The 20248-nt window shown below is 37.3% G+C and overlaps 1 protein-coding gene across 4 annotated transcripts; it reads left to right on the top strand.

Moving 5' to 3' along the window:
* The first annotated feature begins 696 nt into the window (after positions 1 to 696).
* Positions 697 to 19974, top strand: EFHB (EF-hand domain family member B). Of its 4 annotated transcripts, none has more exons than XM_068935381.1 (14): positions 709 to 983; positions 1270 to 1332; positions 2251 to 2394; positions 4188 to 4368; positions 4935 to 5045; positions 7218 to 7347; positions 7712 to 7795; positions 11321 to 11388; positions 13316 to 13470; positions 14877 to 15084; positions 15471 to 15683; positions 16243 to 16424; positions 19032 to 19127; positions 19330 to 19974. In XM_068935381.1, the coding sequence occupies exons 1-14, from the start codon at positions 918 to 920 to the stop codon at positions 19348 to 19350; spliced, it is 1722 nt and encodes a 573-aa protein (XP_068791482.1). In that variant the 5' UTR covers positions 709 to 917; the 3' UTR covers positions 19351 to 19974. The 4 variants fall into 4 exon arrangements, with proteins under 4 accessions (XP_068791483.1, XP_068791482.1, XP_068791484.1 ...); XM_068935383.1 differs by lacking the exon at positions 19330 to 19974 and adding an exon at positions 18784 to 18856 and having other exon boundaries at positions 19032 to 19280; XM_068935382.1 differs by lacking the exon at positions 19330 to 19974 and having other exon boundaries at positions 697 to 720; positions 19032 to 19280.
* The last annotated feature ends 274 nt before the right edge of the window (positions 19975 to 20248 follow it).

Below are 20248 nucleotides of genomic sequence, written 5' to 3'. Positions count from 1 at the left end.
TCTCTAATTCACCTTTTTGCAGTTGTATAGATGAGAGCCATACTTTTCTCTAGAGAAACATTCTAAGTATAAAAGTATTTGCTTTATATCCATGTATTTATACATGAGACAAAATTTGTGAATTTTTTTTTTATTAGACCAATTAATAAAGGCTTAAAATTTGGTCAAACTTTTTACCGTATGAGACCCTCTTCTAGCCTAAAGGAGACTCAACCTATGATGTCTGAAACTTGTGTATTGTCTTGGACTTGTAATACTCAGTCTGAGACAGATACTATTTCTGCACATGGACGTGTCTTTGTATCGTCATGGTTGCAAAACATGCTATATATGTATGTATGTTGCTTTGTGTGAGATGAACATATTTAATACTTGTATTAACGTTTTCTCAAGATGTCAGGGCTAGGAGATGCTAATGAAGATGGGAGTAGGCTGCTCCTGGGAGGGGGCCAGTGGCTTTAGGAGGCCGCGGGGTGCCGGCGCGCTAAGGACACGAAGGGAGGTTTGGAGTTGAGTGGGACGTTGAGGGCGAGGTGCTGCCGTGGAAGCGTCAGCGGAGGTATTTCCTATCAACGAACTTACGGTGTCTGTGGGTGTCTCAAGCCACATAAAATTTCGTCAGTACAGTCGGGATGCTCTTGGGGGGGGGGGAAGGCGGGCCGTCGACGGAAAGCCCGGGAGGACCCTCGCACTCTTACAGGGACCGCCGAAGGCATGGGGGTGAGGCGGGAGGGAGGCGGCGGCGCTGGACGTGCTCGGAGCGGGACGGGGGCGCGGGCTGTGCGCGAAATGGCGGCGCCGCGCGCCGAACTCTCCCGCCGCTGCCTCCAGGGGGCGCGGCGACCCCGCCCGCGCCCGTTACCAAGTGACCGAGGCAAACAGGCGGCCCGTGCCCTGCCGCGCCGCGCCGCGCCGCCATGGCGGGGCAACTGCGGCCCGTGTACGAGGGGAAGTTCACCGACAGGTTTCCCCAGCTCTCGGCCGTGAGTGCCTGTGCTGGGCGGCCTTGCGTGTCCGTGTCCGTGTCCGCATCCGCCCTCTGCGCCTTCCTGGGGCCGCGACCTCACCGTGGGTGTAGGGAGGAGGCTGAAGGAGGAGGCAGGCAGCTCCTGGCGCTGCCTCTCTCCACGAATAAAGGGGGTTGCGCCTTTATATCAAAACGGGCACAATCAGGCAACGTTTCCTGCAAAGTGTCAGAACCCCATATGATAAGCTCTGCTCCTTGTAACGAGTCTGGCTGTGACATGTTTTTTTGATTGTATTGTTTAGGCTGGAAAGTTGGTTCCGACTGGCGATACAGCTGCAAGTTGCCTCGCTGAGGTTTTACCCAGGGTGAGTTTGTTTTTCAGGTGCTCCTTGTGAATTTTCTTAAAATTTTTTGCTTTTAGACAGACCCTACCTGAGAATAATCTGACTGTTACCTCTCGTAGGTTGCAGTATTTTTTTTTGTTTTGTTTTTAAAGTCAGTGAAATCTAACTCATTTTTTCCCCACCCTGTCACTTTACAAATTACTAATGTTAACTTTTTTTTTTTAATGTTAATAGTTTTGTCTCATGGGATCAAATAAAATAGCTGGTATGGTTGTAAAACACTTTTGTGAATTCCTTTTCACTCTATGTGTATTGCAAAATTTGCCATGCCTGCTTGGGTAGGAATGAAGATAATTGTTTTCTCTGATTCTGGAATTGTTATTGGAAATTATTATTCCTTCTGATGGAGGGCGTTCTTTATCAAGGATGCCCTGTCAGATTTGTGGTTCTCACTGGCCCTGGTGTCCCTGCAGAGTCAGAAGGTAGTGAGCACGCAAACATCGCTTAAATAGCAGCTCTGCTTTTAATTGAGTAATTACAGGAAAAAAAAAATACCCTAGTTAAAATAATTTATGAAGTTGTTCCACTGATGGTGGCATTGTTGTGAATTAGGTTGTTTTAAGTGTTAGCAAATGTAACGTCTGCTTTTCATGAAGACTGTTATATGTGAAGAAGCTGTTATCCATCTTAAAGATGAGGCTAGAAAGCTGAAACTTAGTAATTCTCTCACCACTTCTGCTGCTAGTTCGATAAAATTTAGTTATATTGACTTTGTGTTCAGAACAAAGGATCTTCAGGAACTTAGGCACGTGTGGCTACCCTAAAGCATCTATTTTATTTGTATATCTTTGAAATCGCACTGAAGTAGCTGAAGCATGTTTTATTTTCTTTAGTACTCTGTGAACACGTGGGATAAATTTATTTTTCTTTGCCTTATAGCCGATTACGCCAATTATTGTGCGAAAATTTCGAAATACAACAAATCCAGCTCCTGGCGTTGAAAGAATATTCTATGGCAGAGCAGACGATCCCGGTATTGCAGCTCACTTGACACATGGCATTGGCTCACGTTCTTCGCTCAGTGTAAGAATGCAAATCTCTTGTTTAGTAAGGAGCCACTTAAGAATGTGCTTAATGCAATTGATTTCTTCATGGTCAGGGATAAAGGTACACAATTGAGTGATTTTTGCTGCAACGTTTCACTGCTACTGTGGCTTATCTGAAATCTGAGGTCAGTTTGTGGGATTTAACTAGCATGATTGAAATAGGAAAACATTTGAAATTCAGTGACTTTTATCAAATAACTTTTGCAGTGCCTACTGAATTATTCATTTCATTTTGATATTTCAGCCAATGATCTCTCTTCTACCCACACAACTTTTGCAGCTTTCTCCTTAATTGAATACAGAGGGAAAACCTATTTAGATGTTCCCTCTCTTGCTAGGTTGCTAAGAACATGATTGTAATTCTGTAGCATTATTATGTTTCTTTCTTGCTTTTGGATTGAAAATGATTTTGTTAGTGAAAAAGTGATATTTTGGACATATCAGACTATTTTGTATGTATTCCTTACTTCAGAAATGATTTTCCTAAGATGTAATCAAGCAGCTGAAGAGCTCATTAGTGTGATTTTATTACATGATTATTATTCAAATCTCTCAAAATAGATTATGTGAGTAAAACATACTTTTATGGCGCATTTCATTAGCGGGGCTTGTGAATTAGTAATTCTCAATTTTACAAATGAAGAAATTGAGGCCACGCAGTGTTCAGGGCTCCAGACTTTACAGGTTTAGTCTTCAGTTTGAAACACCTAAGACCTAATATTTCAGTATATTGAGTAGGACATATATTAAGCCTATCCACAATGAAAAAAACAGAGGTTCTTTGTACCTCTTCAGAAGTTTTAGGTTGAACAAATTGATTTGTTTAACCTGTTCTATCTGTTGAGAACTGTTTTACTTTGTATTATTAGCTAAATACTAACTAGTGAGTTCTCCAAGCGCAGGGTATAGAGCGATTGTATTTGCTACCACTTTTTATACATCATTCAACAAGAGACTAATAATAAACCCTCCCTAAGGTTCCTATTACTTGGATGGGTAGCCTTAAAAATCATGACTTTGGAAGATCCAAATAACCTGTTTTGACATTTTTGAAACTTCTTATTTTATTTTTTCATGGTTTTTTTTCTGAAGTTGATCTAACTTTACAAATAATTTCTATTAACCCAAGTCCAATGAATACACCAAGAAGACATTTTGTCCCAACCCAGTTCTAAACTTTGCGAACTCCTGCAAGAGTCCTCTCTGTTGGTATATCTTTTAGGATGCAGGACTACTGTATGCCTTAAAGTATTATCTTTAAGCTCTGCATTGGCATAATTGGGCATAGATGTTAAAAAAATATATTGCTTAACCACTGGACAACAGATGCTTTTAATAATGAAGGCAAGGAGACGTTGTTCCAAAGATGTTATAACTCTAGTCATGTTCACACTTTAGTTTTTAATACATGATAATTTGACTATAGTTTCTAATACACACTAAGAACAGAAGGACTGCTGACTGAAATTTTACTAATTTATGAGTGGAACAACACATACAGAAAGGAAAGGTTCAGTCTCACAATATGTATTTAGTTTAGCTGGAGATTTAGCATAGCATTGATTATTAGTGGCATTATCCCACAGTACAGTTTTGTTTTGCAACGTGGTGAATAAAATTGTGCCAGTCTAATAATCTAAGATCTCATTAGAACACTTATTGTTACACCTCTGTTCTTGTGTGCATATGTGAGGGAGTGTCTGTACTGATGTGTAAATGAATACCATTTGCTGTATTTCCTGCCTCTTGTGTTGTTTGTGACATGTTTAGGCAGCCTTGCTGATAAATCCGCTTCCTAAAACTAGTTTTCAACAAAAAATACAAGACAAAAAAGAAGCAATCTACTTCAGTAATCGTGAAGCCGCCTTGGGCAGATCACATGATCAAACCTCTATGTTACCAACAGGCTTTGATATAACTAATACCACATTTGGAGGAACAGTCATCCGAGGTAGGAAAATTTAGTATTAAACACATTGCTCCTAAATATAAGACAATCTGTGATTTAATATTTAATGTATACTCTGCGCTTCCTAGAATTCCAATTTAACAGAAATCTATTCTTGTTATAGCAGATACTGACAGGCATGAATTGGTAATAAAAATGCACTAATATTTTCAGTGTGATGAGCAAACAGGCAACTGCACTGGTTTGTAACCAGTACAGCTTTTTGTTGAGCTCCAGATCTGTCTTCATAGATTTACCTGAAAAACTGTTTAGGTAGCTGACATCTTAACCTTCCTTTTCCTGACTTTTCCAATAGGTTTAATAAAAGATACTACTTTGACCTGTGAACCTTTCTTTTACAGATTGGTGCAAATCACATGTTAACCATTTAGCTCCCCTGAAACAGTTAGGTCATCTCAGTTTCTATGATTCTTGCCCTAGTCACGTGCCACCATGCTGTAAGATTCCTTTTGCCTGACTAGAAATTTGGTAATGATTCCACAGTATTAGCATCTTCTCTAATCAGATACTATTAAAAAACATATATATATTTTTTCCTTACTTTTCAGACGTGTCAGGTGGAGAACTTATAAATCCACCAAAAACTTTTGAGGAAGTGGATAAAGAAGCCAGGGAAGGACATGATCTGTACGTCGTGTCACACGGTGATTATTATGTGGGTAAGTTCAAGAGCTGATAAACAGCCACATAAAAAAAATGAATAAAGGTAATACTATTTCTTTGTATCTTCAAAACATATTGTAAGTTATTTTGAGATACAAATTATTACTTTTTATGACTATGTTAATATAATAGAACTTACTTTAAAAGTAATATTCAGAAGCCAACTGGATAGAGTCCTGGGCAGTGGACTCTTGGTGACCCTACTTGACCAAGGGGGGTTGGACTAGATGATCTCCAGAGGTCCCTTCCAACCTCAACCATTCTATGATTCTGTAATGATGTGGAAAAAAAAAATCTTATATGCAACTGAAAGAATATGACCTATTTCTAGAACTGTAGATCATTTCATAGTGTGCGTGTTAGGCACTGCAAGAGCTTAATGAAGGAGTTGAGAGACTGATTTCTGTTGGGTGCTATTTGAAAAGCAGAGTATTTCCAGAGAACTAGAGAGTCCTTGATAGCCGGGTTGTTTACTGAGTTTGATGTTGACTATCTCACTGAGAACAGCTGCAGACTTAGAATCACAAACCATTAGTCTCCCCGCCCTCAATTCCAGTATTTTCACCTCTGGTTCCTCCTTCTTACTGGGATCTAAACAACATTTCAGGGCATCTAGACTTCCTAATGGGGAACTCATCATCAAGGCCTGGTTACAGCAAGGAATTTCAGGCTGTTGGCTGGCTCTCCGGAACTCAGGAACCTGCTTATCCTACAGCTGCGGTCGCTCCACTTCTAGCCCATGCGCTTTACTCCCACTTCTTCAGACTCTGTGGGCTGTTTTTACATGAGTAGTCTGCTCAGGACTGGTTACTCTTTATCTCATAGGTCTGGACAGGAACAGAGTGACAAATAGCACCCTAAAATGCAGTACACAGTACTGTTACAGCCAGTTCTGTTTTCCGCAGTTCCATTGCTTTTACTTACACTGTGAGACTTATGTTACTAGTCTATAAATCAGTATAATAATAATAAATAAAATTGCCTCTTGTACTAATACCAACGGTTTTGTAGGTGTTGAACAAACATGTAGAGAAACTGCCATTATAGATTTTTCAGTTCAATAATGTAAGTTTCATACGGTTACAGTTATGCAGAAGTGAAAGCATAGTACCATGTTCTCTTAGTACCAAATTCTGCAAGAACAGAATGTCTCAATATTGATATAAATTGTGCAAACTTATAATTTAATTTGTCCCCCCATTTAACACAGGAGGCATTTTAGTAGAATTGTTCACTCTCTATTTCTGTCTGCTTCACAATTCCTGTCCACAAGATCATGGAGAGGCCAAAACATAAACAGATAAGCTGAGCGGTGAGAACACAGTGTTTTTTTTTTTTTTTTTTTTTAAATTGTCACCTGTATGCCCTGGTTTTGAACAGTAACTTAAAAGTTTTGTGTTACAGTGCAGTCACAAGAAGCCTTTATTAGAAAGTAGCGAGTAATGTTTTCTTGAAAGTTCTAATTGCTGTCCTTCTCAAAAGCAGATTGAAAAGAGCAGCAAAAAAACCCAGAATGACATTTTTTCTTCTTGATAAGAAACATATGCTTGCAGCTCACTTGCATAGAGTACTTAGGTGATGTCCTTGCCTGTGAAACTTCATTTTACAGAAGAGACAGGAGATCAGTAAGTTCATAACCAAATAGGGCAGTATCTTGCTTACAATGAAGTCAATGGCAAAATTTCTATTTTCATGGCTGTGGCAAGATTGTATGTGAAGATGCAGCATGTCAAAAATATATATTTTTTTCTTCTTAATATCTATTTTTAAGAAGCAATAAATTGAATGTATATGTTTCTGCTAAAGTACAGGCATAATAAAGTGATTTGTTTGTCTGACCCTCACTACTTAGGCTACCTAATATTTTTTATATTAGTTCCATTGGGCTTGTCTTTAACCTTTACTCAGACATCAAAGAAGGCACAGGGGACAGCTTTATACCTCGAGGAGTTTTTGCCTTTTGTCGTCGCTTTTGGCAAGGACATTAATTTTAACTACTTAATAAGCGTGGAATACACAATTAGATATCTTATTTAATTGAAAAGTGTTGTTAATTGTTTATTTGCTTTTATTTCTTCATTATTTCCTCTTAAGAACGAGGATGCTTATTTAGTATATTTTTATTGTTGAGGTTTTTTACACAGGGTGAAATACTTATTTATCCACAGGGGAAGCAATAAATAGGAAGTATGACTCACCAAATTTCAACAGGTCTTGTGTTTTTGGAAAAGAAACCCCTCACTTCGAAGATGGACGAAGTGTATCCAGATGCTTAAACTGGCTCTTGGATGTACAGTTGTAAGTTACAATAAGTAACTCATTAATCAGTGGTGTGAGTTTTCAAGAAGGGTCTTCATATGTGACCATAATTTTACCTCTTGTAATCCTGTCTTTAATTTGTTGTTATATTGAACTGAACAGAAAATTCACCACTACAAGTGGTAGTTTTCAAAATAATTTATCCAAATCAGTTCTACCACAGTATGGTAGCACAATACTTAGTATTACTTCAGTGTTACTTCAAGACATCTTTGCTTTTGAAACAGTAAGATTTTTTGATTACTGAATTTTTGCTTGTCTTGCAAAGAAACTACTGTTTCCTTCTAACTTACAGAGATATTGTTGAACAGTTATGTCTGAGAGTTATTTTCCACCTTTGTAGAAAGAAAGCAGCAAAAATCGTATCCAAACGAAGTGATGATTTCAAGGAAAAGTTTCAGCCTCAGCTTGGAAAAGTCCTTGATCCGTAAGTAAGCAAAAATACCTTCTAAGAACAAATTCACTCAGGCCATTTGCCAAGCCTCAAATACCCTCTTCTGTCTGGGGTAAACAATATGACTGAACACTCAAAGCTTCCACTTTGCAGCGCTCTGGTTAACAGAAATGGACTTTCTGCTTGCACTGAGTAGGCCAAATTGTATGGAAGTTATCAGTGAGGTCTGTACTGTAGCTATGTTGTGAAGCTGCCTTGCTGTTAAAAAGGTCTGTATTTGAACTGATCAGATTTGCACCAATGCAAGCAGGCCTAATGAAGCTGAAATAACGGCAAGAGAAAGATTGCAATCTTTCTGTTAATTCTACAGTTTTCCAGATTAAGTGGAACTTGTACAGGCAGAAGATAGGAGAGAAGGATGAATTCTTTATCGCAGCATAAATTATTGAAAATAATCATTTTATGTAACATTTACAAATTAAGAAAAGACTCAAATCTTTCATTTGGAGAAGATTTGAATTTATTTCCTTTAGTAAATTACTACCATTTTTAAGAAATCTTAGAAATTGAACCCTCAGTTCAGTAAGCCATGTAAAGTGTGCATAACCTAAACACGTGAATATGTGCTTTGCTAAACAAAGTACTGGTTATATAGCTTAGAGAGGAATTATTGCTGAAAATTCTGTAACCCTTCATTTTATTTTTTTTAGGTTTATTTCTATCTTTTGCAGTTAGGAAGGTTTGAAATAACTGAAATGTTTAGGTTATTGATTTAGGGACTTGACTGTTTTACCTACTCCAACACTAATTTTAGTGATCTTATCTTATACTGCCTATATTCTCACTTGCATAGTCCCATGGAAAAGGACATAAAACAAAAATTGTGTTGTTATATAGCAGCATGCATTAATATCAATTGAACTGCTGAATCTTGAAGCATCATGACAATACTTCAGGTGGTCTGGAACAGCTTTTTAAGGTTGCAAAACAGTGCTTATGAAGAGCTCCAACAGTCCTAAGGTACTGCGTGGTCAGGATTCAGCTGTGCTACTAATCTGGGCTTCCTGAATGTATACGAAGACTGTCTATGCAGATGCGTGATATTGCTGCAAAATTGTGTCCAGAGACTCATAAAGAACATTATTGCCTTTGGTAGCAAAGGTTAAGTTTAACCTCAAGATGACATGCTTAAGTGACTCTGGAGAATTCTGTCCATAGTACCTGTAGGGAGAGAACTCGAATGTGAGCCATTTTCTCCTCTCTCTTTCCCTATGGGCTAGCTTGTTTTGAACTAGAGTCACAGCGTGAGCAACATGAGGCAATGTGATCAGTCAGGGAATCTGGGTTGCAAGCTCAAACCTAGCACTGATGTTACAGTATGGGTACAAGGTAATCTCATTTTATTTTGTGAATTTTACACCATCCATGTTCCACCTGTAATATGAGAATGATCATAAGAGAAAAATACACGTGGTAGTCTTTAGGTTACTGCATCACTAAGCATCTGGAGGACAAGAAGGTGATCAGGAGTAGTCAGCATGAATTCACCAAAGGGAAATCATGCTTGACCAATCTGATAGCCTTCTGTGGTGGAATGACTGGCTGGGTAGATGAGGGCAGAGCAGAGGATGTTGTCTCCCTGGACTTCAGCAAGGCTTTTGACACTGTCTCCCATCACATCCTTGTAGGTAAACTCGGGAAGTGTGGGCTAGACGAGTGGACAGTGAGGTAGATTGAGAACTGGCTAGATGGCTGAGCTCAGAGGGTTGTGGTCAGTGGTGCGGAGTCTAGTTGGAGGCCTGTAGCTAGTGGTGTCCCCCAGGGGTCAGTCCTGGGTCCAGTCTTGTTCAATGTATTCATGGAGGACTTGGATGAAGGCACAGAGTGCACCCGCAGCAGCAAGTTTGCTGATGATCCTAAACTGGGGGGAGTGGCTGACACACCAGAAGACTGTGCTGCCATTCAGAGGGACCTGGACAGGCTGGAGAGCTGGGCGGAGAGGAACCTCCTGAAGCTCCACAAAGGCAAGTGCAGAGTCCTGCACCTAGGCAGGAATAACCCCATGCAGCAGCACAGGCTGGGGGTTGACCTGCTGGAAAGTAGCTCTACCGAGAAGGACCTGGGAGTCCTGGTGGACAACAATTGATCATGAGGCAGCAGTGTACCCTTGTGGCCAAGAAGGCCAATGGGATCCTGGGGTGCATGAGGCAGAGTGTTGCCAGCAGGTGGAGGGAGGTGATCCTGCCCCTCTCCTCAGCCCTGGTGAGGCCTCACCTGGAGTACTGTGTCCAGTTCTGGGCTCCCCAGTGCAAGAGAGACATGGCACTAGTGGAGAGAGTCCAGCGGAGAGCTAGGAAGATGATGAGGGGACTGGATCATCTCTCCTCTGAAGAAAGGCTGTGAGAGCTGGAACTGTTGAGCCTGGAGAAGAGAAGACTGAGAGATGATCTCCTCAACGTGTACAAGTATCTGAAGGGGGGGTGTCGAGAGGATGGAGCCAGACTCTTCTTCGTGGTGCCTAGCAACAGGACGAGAGGCAATGGGCACAAACTGAAGCACAGGAAGTTCCATCTGAACCTGAGGAAAAACTTCTTGACTGTGAGGGTGACAGAGCACTGGAACAGGTTGCCCAGAGAGGCTGTGGAGTGTCCTGAATATCTCCTTCCCTGGAGATCTTCACAACCCTCCTGGATGCGATGCTGTGCAATGACCTTGCTTGAGCAGGGAGGTTGGACTAGATGATCTCCAGATGTCCCTTCCAATCTCAACCGTTGTGTGATTCTGTGATACTGCGTTCCCATCTCTCTGATATTGCCTCCTTTTGGAAGAAAGAGCACTGATGCTCTTAATTTTGATTGAGGTTTCTTATTCACATAGCAAAGTTTTAAACAGGCAGTTAAAACAACTTTTGCATCTGTTTTGAATTAAGACATAAATGGCAAAACTATTTATCTAAAAAGTCTTAAAGAAACAGTTCTTAATGTCACCATTAGCATTTTAATTTTCTAGTTAATAAAATGTGGACAAGTTTTGCAGGTAGTTATTGGCTTGGTTACTGTATTCATAGGCACAATATTGAACGTGAAAAAGCAGAAATGTGATTACATTTTTCCACTTTTAGCTAAAAGTAGGTTATTTTAGACATTTCAGTTGGAGATCTGATTTGGCCTAAACAGTTTATTTCACAAGTGTGTCTTGAGGACTTTTCTCACTCATTTCTACTGTTTTTCATAGAAAAACAACTTATTTTAGCAGTAGAATTTTTCCTTACAGTAAGTCCAAATGTTCAAAAAGTTTACATTTAGCTGTTTTATATTAGTAACAGCAAATGTTTTAAATGGGTTCATAAAAGGGTATCTTTCTATAATGGCAACTTTAATTGAAGCAAACAACTGATGAGCAAATTCCAGATGAAATCTGTGCATTCAGATGAGCTCCTATGTATATCTTTCCTAATGGTGTAGTAGAAAATCGTATATATATTTTTAAGAGTAGCATAATGTTTACTTTGTCTCCTAATAACATATTTAATTAAAAAAAAATCTGTTTACTTGACAGTATAGCAGAAACTATGAATGTTCTCCCAGGCCATACATTTGGAATGTTACTCCGTCCAGATGAATATGGTAAGTCTTGTAGTGGCAGAATAAAACCTTATCTTGTTGATGAGAGTATTCTGAATTAATTAGTGTCAGTAGTACAGAATCTTTATATTTCTTGAATGCTTACCTTCGAAGAGACAAGGTACAAAAATTTAGTGGAATGACATTGAATTTTTGGAGGTGTAATTCCAGAAGAGAGAAAGTTGCTAGTGGGGAAAAAAATGAATGCCAACATAAAGAAACTTCACTTTTTGGATATTCAGAACATTTTTTTATTAAGGTCTCTGTGTCTGAATATAAACAAAATGGGAAACAGAAGAAGGCAAGAAACTCATATTGACCTCTAAATGACGATATTAAAGTGGCTATTTAAATCAGTTATGTTTTTCACACAGTGATTTTTTCTTATGCTTCAGTAAAAAGAGTATAAATGATAACAAGCAATATGTGATAAAATTAAGACGTTCTAGAAAAAGAAAACCAACAATTTGAAAGCCAGTATGAAACAATTTTTTAAAATGAAAAACTTAAAGTCTAAAGAATCTGAAGAGTCCTATGGGTGAGTATGGCACGATGAAGAAAGATACTTAAGGGCATTTCTGTGAATGGAATTGATTTCTGTGCAAGTGTCCAGTTTTTCTCTGAAGTGGTTCTTCTTTCTTAATAAAGCCAAGATATGGTCAAAAGTGGTCAAAAGTAAAGACAAAATAGGATAGCTGACATTTTTAAATAGAAAAGCTGTCTGTCACAAGGTCCAAACGACAGGTAACTTAAACATTCAGAAACATTGAGGAAGGTAATTACATAGTTCTAGTAAAAATTACCATACTGTAAAATTGTGGAAAGGCAAATTATGTAACAGGTTAAAATATAGGAAAACAAGTTGAAAATTGTACTTTGATTTTTCAAAAGCTCTCTGGTTTCTAAAAGGAATATATTGAGGAAATTAATTGTTGTGTGGTAAATGGCTAAGTTACTGAAGGTAGTTGAGAGAGAGGAAACATTGAGTAATGACTAATTTTCATTATAGAAATGTTTTGAGAGATAGTCACTCAAATAGTCATGTATTGGAATTGATGATATTTTAATATATTTATTAATGATTGGCCAATGTAGTTAATAGGCAGCAAAAAATATAAGTGGTTGAAAGTTATCTACAAAGAAGGTTAATATTTTGCATAAACTTGTGTACATGTTTTACTATGTAGGGTAATAAAGCTAAATGTGTTTATTGTGTAGATATTTTTTGTCTTGTAAAGAACATCAGAAGGAATTGAGCAGACTAAGTTAAAAGAAGACGCAATTACAGAGGAAATTCGTTATCAATGAGTACAAAATAATATATGTTGATTCTCATTTGAAGGGGAGTAGATGAGCTACTCCTACTTGTCGAAATTAAACCTTTACACTCTAGAAAGTGACTTTGGTGTCACTGTGGGCACAGGAATGAAAATAGTAGTTTAGTGTGCCACAATGTTTAAAAAACAACGTAAGGATATGTAGCAAATAGGAAGAGAATAACAAAAAAATAGTGCGTTATCTTTTTAGTGAATAATTATCTGAAATTTTTTTGACTGTTCAATTGGTTCTTAAAAGTATTCTGAAACATGACAGGCTCCAAGTAGTATATTAATAATATAGGTTCTCTTGTTCTCAGTTCTCTGGACATCAAGTAATTCTTATTGCTCTTAATTTTTGAAAGTAGTGGGTGAATTTCTGAAGCTATTTTAAGATGTTTCAAAACCTTTAGTATGACCTCCATGTGATTAGAGAAATCATCATGTGGAGCATTTGCTATTTCAATCAGATGGCCCTATCACATGTTCAGCAATGCTGAAAATCAGTATCTCTAAACTGAGGTTCTCCTTCCCCTCAAGGCTGGAAGCCATTTTTGAAAACATGCATTTTTTTGTATATGTGAAAGTAATTGAAGAAGTGTTTATTTTTATAGGAGTTGGTGATCTTCTTCACTGTAGGCTTCCTAGTGAGTTCCTTCGTGGTAAAGACAGAGAGCGAGCTATCTTTACTGCAGTTCGGCAAAATTTGAAGAAAGCGAACTACCACAATTTTGACACGTTACTGGAAGCATTCAGGCATTATGATAAGGTTAGTGCTTTGAAAGAATATAAATGTAAAGGAGTGCGTGACATTTGCCTTCCTCTGCCATGGAAATAGAGGCATGAAGAAACATAAATATATAAATATGCATTTATACATATATATACTTATATACATAAAAATATACATGGGAAAATATAAGACAATTTCATAGTTATACTGTGAGTTTAATGTACAGTGATGTATTCTGCAATTGAAGAGTTGATCACAATGCTAACGTAAAGCTGTGTTAAAGCTGCGCTCTGACATAGATATTGAGCATGCACTTCATTTTTTCTTTTTATGTAAGTATTCTTTTGGTATATTTTTGCTTTATTTTTGCTTCTAATTTTTTTCATATGCCTCTGAGAATATGACAATTTTAGAGTAGAGGAGCTGACAGAAAAGTGCTTATGATCATCAGCTACCATTCTACTGTGCCAAAATACCAAGCAAAGGTGTCACCTCTACTTCTGCACAAAAAAAAAATCTAAAAAGCAACCAAAGCCTTTTAGAACCTTAAGAACTTTAGAACCTTTTAGAGCTTTAAGATTGCTGCACAGATAATATTCTTGACAAAAAATTAGAGGCACATACCTTAGTATCTAGCAGAACTTGCTATATACTTGCTATATACTTGCTATACCATAAGGCAAGGTTTTTGTTAAAAACTACAAAAAAGTTACCGTAGTTAACTGTGAGAGATGCTTATAAGTGATTTCGAAATACTGTTTTTGAAATACTTGGTTTCAAAACTGGCTAGGAGATTGATCTTCCTGAACGACTAGCATGATGCAGATTTCATACTCTTCTGTCAATTTCCAGGATAACAGCAAGCAAGAGTCATGAATGAGCAGGAATAATCTTAGCATTTTCTGCCCCTCAAAATTTATTGTTATTTTTTTTCTTAATAGAAAAATGGATGAAGAGCTTATGTTCATATTTTTTGAAGCTTGACTCCTCAGTCAAGAAGTACAACTTAGAAGAAATTTTAGATACTATTTTTCGGAGGGGGGAAGGGAATTATAGTTGACATTTCCTATATAACCTTAATTATAATGTATACAGAATGACTGACACCTTACTTCCAACAGAAATCTTGGCTTTGTCTCAACATTTATGATTAGGTTGTCATCTTGTCGCAATACACTGTCACACTGACTTTCTTTGACTCTCAAGTTGCTGTATTATTTAAGGTAAAAATTATTAATTGATACTTTAGTGTTCAGTTTTTGAATTTCTAAATTCCTCCCCCCGCCCCCCCTTTTTTTTTTGTACTCGGCAGTGTTACTTTTCTGAAATAGTATGGCTGACTTGTACGTAAAATGTGTGTGTGTATGTGTTTCCTTTTCACTGAGTGCTTATATATTTTTACAGTGGTTGTTTTACCAACTATTTTATTTTATTTATAATAGAATGGTGATGGGATGATAGATAAAGATGACCTGCGGAAGTCCTGTTTTCAGCTTAACCTGAATCTAGATGATGAGCTCCTCGATGCCTTATTTGACTATTGTGATTTGGATAAAGATGGTCTGATTAACTACTTGGAATTTGCAAACTTCCTGAACTGGAAAAACAAAACGGCTGTTAAAGAGTTTGAAGAAAAAATAATTACAAAAGGTAGGCGATTGAGTACTGGGAAACTGTGGAGATGATCTTGTTCCTACCAAAACTACTGAAAGGACCCTATTGAAACAAACTAGCTGCTCCTTTAGAAAGATAAGATTTAGAGTACGTTTAGTCCCTGCATGCCACCACTATACTAGGACATAGTAGACCCTATTAGTTACAAACATATTTCAGACCCTTGTGGTTCTGTGCTCCGTTTTGAGTGTCACATAAATTAGAATAAAGTAAAAATCCCCTAGAGTCGTTATAAAATATGCAGATTGATTATGTTATCCACTTGATAGTTTTTCAAGGATTTAAGCAAGCATTTTTTGCCTCCGAGTCTGTAGTGTGCTGATAATAAATCCTGGCTATTTGATAACTTTTACATTTCATAGGGATAAAACCAGATGCTTCTGCACCTGCTCAGCCTGAAGACAAAAAGACAAGTGATGAACCACTGTTGAAACAGGAAGATCTTACGTTAAAAGAACCAGGAAGCTCAGAAAAGACACCAAAAACACTTACAAGACCAACAGATCATGTGTTTGCAGATTATCAGACAACCTCCTCTCAGTACAATGCTGTAGTAGGTGGTCTCCCAACAACCTGTAAGTACAGTGGCCTGTACTTCTCACTTCTGAGCATTATTTAAGACAAAATCAAAACAAGTTTGAAGCAAATATTAATGCAAGTACTAACAATAGTACAATACAATAGTAAATTAATTAAATTTATCTAATAATCTAAATTTGTTGAGGATTGTGCCTTGGAAGTTGGCATAGCTTGGAGGTTTAGCATGGTTAATCGTTCAGAATTTGAAAGTTAACCTATATGTCTTTGAGAAATTAAGCTAGTCATTTTAGGCGAACAAGGTCTCTTTGGAGTCATCCAGAAATATTTTTAGCTGGAAGTCCTGGATGAGTACTGCAAGGTTTACTGTTTTCATGCTTCATGGTGCAGCTGAAGCTAGGAAATGGAAAAAAACAAAAAAGGGGAAGAGGAAGAAAATGATGAAAATTTGTGTCGAATGTATTTGAGGCAAAATATCAGGTTAGCTGTTATGAAATAAACGTGTTTTACCCTTATGCAGTCATGTTGCCCCTGTTTCTGTAGCAGTGTCTTTGTATAAAGGCTTTCTCTGTGTTATCTGTTGATTGATCTCCACAGATTATCGAGTGTGTGGTGTTCCAACCGTTCGTTCAGATATTGCTGCTCCTCGAGTTCGCCGCATTAGTGACATAACTAATTATGGTGATGAAGGCAATGCTTATGCATTGTTGTGTCCTTCTGTTTTCAGTCAAAAAGGAGTATATGAAAGAGACTTTTTCAAAACAAGACCAAAGGCAGAGGTATAGTACATTTCTTCAGAATATTCTTCCAAGATAGGTGTAATCCCTATAGCCATATGGGAATGAAAGGTCGTATTGTCAAATAAACAGGCTGTAAAATTCATTCTTGAAACATTACCATCTTTCTTTACATCCATTTAGTCACCTCAAAAATAGACACTCTTCACGTTCCAAATTATGAATAAAGATGACAGTTACTCACTCGATTGACATCTGACTTAACAAAACTCCTAGGCGTTGCTCATGGCAATATAGCACTTGGTCTAGCAAATGGCAAATATAGCACTTCTACATGAAAAGAGTAGAAGTTACTTGATAACGGGACATACATGTACAAATGGAAGGATATTTACAGTGAGGTCTACAGGTATAGGTCTCAATTCAGCAAAATGCTTGAATACCGCTTTTGAAATGCTCTACTGAATTGAGACCACAGGCTTCGATCCCCAGAGCACTTGGAATATAATAGAGGATATATGGAGTCACAGACCAACGCTGTGCCCTCCCCCAGGTCAACCTGGTTGTATTTCTGAAGAAAAGATATGACATAAGACTTCAGAGGCTTACTTGGGAGCTCTGCCCTTATTCCATGTGATATCTCTGGGTGTCACTCCTACACTGTTATCTCACAGCCCAGAGTCCCTCCCACATAAATGGTTAAAGAACTTCTGTTCTTTCTTCAGTATCTTTTCTCGGTTTGCCGCTTTATTTGTGCGCATTTTCTAATGAGGCAATATAAAATCAAGAGATCATTTTATTACCTAAAATATGTTTTATAGGACAATGCTAACAAAACATGAAATCCCCAAATAAAACGAAAAAGAAGCCTAAACTACCTCTCTTTCTCTACTAGTCAATTTCATTATGTTAAACATATGACTGATCACGTTTAAAGCTGGACCTGTAGCTTGAGCATATATTTTACAGAAAGAAATTTTGCTAATTAGTGAATTGGCATGTTAAAAGATGTGATGTCATGTTCTATACATGTCACATACATGAACATTTACCATTTTATAACCTAGCTCTGAAGCGGGAAATCCATGCATGCAGAATATAGCTTACAGTAAATAGAATTCATGCTTTATTGAGAAGGCCATTGTATCTGTCAAGTGTCAGATATAAGTCTTCTCTGAAGTTATAATGTGGCCTGAAACGTCATACTCCGTTGTAAACTCTACAGGCTATTTAAAGTTCAGTATAGAAGCACATCAGATTGTGTTAAATCACCCTATACTCATGGAATACAATGCTTCAGTGTTTTAGCAGTGGTTTTTGATTTATTTCAATGTGGAGCATTAATACTTTTAAACACTGTAAAACTAAATTATTGTTTGAAAACCTAGAGTCATAGCATATTGTCAGTTTTTTTGAGTAGGTCTGTAGAAATGAATAAGAAGTGGGACTAAAATTCAGTTTCATGATGTGGCACTACATGTTACAGAAGAACAAAATAGTTCAAAATATTACTGCTCATAAGAAGAGCATGAGTTATAGCACTGCTGAAGTTGTGCTCACTGAGCTTCCAATTCAAGAAGGCAACTTCCCAGAAGAAGTGGCATATAATTGAATGTCACTGAACCTAGTGGGATTTAAGCAGGTACTCCAGTGATATCCTTAACTGAAGCTGCAAGATCCTTTTAGTGTCTGCTGTTTTCTTCACTGGAGTTCACTCCAGTCTATAGAAAAGAATAAAAGTCGTTTAAATGAGAAATAGCTGGCATAAACTGTCATTTATAAAGCTGCAGATTTGCTGTGCTGAGGATCAGGCTTTTATTGATGCACCAGGCAGGTTTAGAGGAGGATGACAAATAAGGTTGATTTAACTAACTGTTAAAAGATGTTACTTTGCCAAAACGTGAAAAGGCATGCAAAACAATTTTCAAGAGCATAGAAATAACATGCACACAAAAGATAGAACTGAAAAAGCCAAACATTTTCTAATACTAACAAATGCACAGATAGCAAATGTCAAAATGTCAGTATTCTTCTAAAACTTTCTAACAAGTCAACAACTTAGTGGAACCAAGAATGCAGTGGGAATTATCCATATGAGGAAATATGGAGGGGAGAATTCTGCTTCATTACATTGGTGTAAAACTTTCTTATTGTCTAGCAAGACCCGAAGTTAATGTAAACTATCTCATTTTAGTCACTTCACTCAATTATATATGCCAGTTGAGGATCTGCTCTGTAGCATTTTTGCTGTGAAATACAATGATATATTCTGATTTATATTGAGAGCTACAAGCAATAAATATATAATGGATAGGCTTAGGACTTGGCTTAGAGCTTTTTAAAAATATTTACTTCATCTTGAAATTACCATGTTTGATTTTTTTTTTTTTTCAATGTTAAGGTTGCTTCAGCGTTGCTGTATTAAGTAAAGATAGTTTTGTGCACCACAACTTTCATTCGGATCAGATTCAGAGGTACTTGAAAGGGAACTTCTTTGGTTAAGGGTGTCGTAATTTGGTCTACAGTTTATATTTAAAAATGAAAAATATTATTTAGCAAATAGAGATTTCTAACATACATAAAAGTCAAGACTCTATGAAGTTTAAAGAAAACACTCACCAGAATTGTTTGTGTTGTATTATTTTGTAGCTTGAGCAAATCCTCCGCAATATTGGTATGAACGTTTCAGATGAAAGCTTTGAAGAGGTATGGAAGCAAGCCTGTAGGAAACATCAGAGAGGAGAGGTTTGTGTAGAAAGCATCAGGAGTGTATTGGATGAGATGCATGCATCATGCGTAAAAAACAGTTGCTAATGCTAGTCGTCGGGCATTGTACTTCCTTGCACTGACATCAGTTATAATTCTGGTGCTGAATGCAATAAATATTTTTAAATACGATGTGCTTAGAAAATTGGAATTCACTCTTTATCGTCTTTCTCAACAACAGGTTGACCACAAATATATGTGAATCTGTTTCTACCATCATTGAAGTTAGTAGGAACTGATGCCTATAGGAGTAAAAGAGGATACGGTATATTTGTAAATGGAATTCAAACTATTTATTTCATATTATTTATCATTTTTAAAGTATTTCTAGGTCTAAATCATTATATTTCGAGCATGGACAATTTTTACGTTTTGGAATTTAATTTTTTCTCCTATAACCAGGAGGACATTTCTGAAAGTACTTAATGTAAATGTTAGTCATGCAAGACCTCTTAAAGGTTATTATAGAGTGGTGTCTAGCTTTGCTCTTAATGTTCCAGAATTTTTCACCAACAAGTAGTAACTAGCCGAGGTCTTGTTATGATAAGTTATTTGATATTTTTAAAGGTCTGTGACAAAGTGCTTTACAGTAAGGTAGTAGGGAAAGTACATAGTCATGGGTGTGGGATCTAAAGTGTTGTCATGAAATAGACTCTATAAGAATCGATCCATTAAAAAGTGCAAAAATAAATGTCCAGTGTTATGCCAGAGGGTTCAAATGCTATCTAGCACCTTATGGCTATTAGGTAGTGTTACTCAACATTCACAATAGAGAAAAAATAATAAATATTGAGAGTCATGTGTCACATTAGATAAAGTCAGAAGAGTTTTGGAGGGCTTTCAGAGCTGACTGTTCACCAGTAACCAATATAATTTTTTGGAGGAATGATGTTCATAGACAAAGAAGATTTGAACATCATTGTGGAAATTTTGATGCATATATGAAGTAAAATAATAACAAATGTTGGAAAGCAAATAGTGCTAAAATATAAAGCTATGAGTTGGAATGTTCATTCTTCACCTCTTGATATACAAGAAATGGAAACTGTTTGGTCCTGGCAGTGAGAATAATTACTTTTAAGATTTTTTTCAAATGAATT

The sequence above is a fragment of the Struthio camelus genome, chromosome 2 (assembly GCF_040807025.1).
Source record: "Struthio camelus isolate bStrCam1 chromosome 2, bStrCam1.hap1, whole genome shotgun sequence".
NCBI classification, from domain to species: Eukaryota; Metazoa; Chordata; class Aves; order Struthioniformes; family Struthionidae; genus Struthio; species Struthio camelus.
This window is presented reverse-complemented; position numbering and strand designations above follow the sequence as displayed.

Excerpts from the sequence above, each read along its gene's own strand:
- EFHB (XM_009676482.2), top strand. The coding sequence starts at position 918 with ATGGCGGGGCAACTGCGGCCCGTGTACGAGGGGAAGTTCACCGACAGG. Across the intron at positions 4,369-4,934 it reads TGGAGGAACAGTCATCCGAG|ACGTGTCAGGTGGAGAACTT; the intron begins GTAGGAAAATTT and ends CTTACTTTTCAG. Across the intron at positions 15,684-16,242 it reads AGGTGGTCTCCCAACAACCT|ATTATCGAGTGTGTGGTGTT; the intron begins GTAAGTACAGTG and ends TGATCTCCACAG.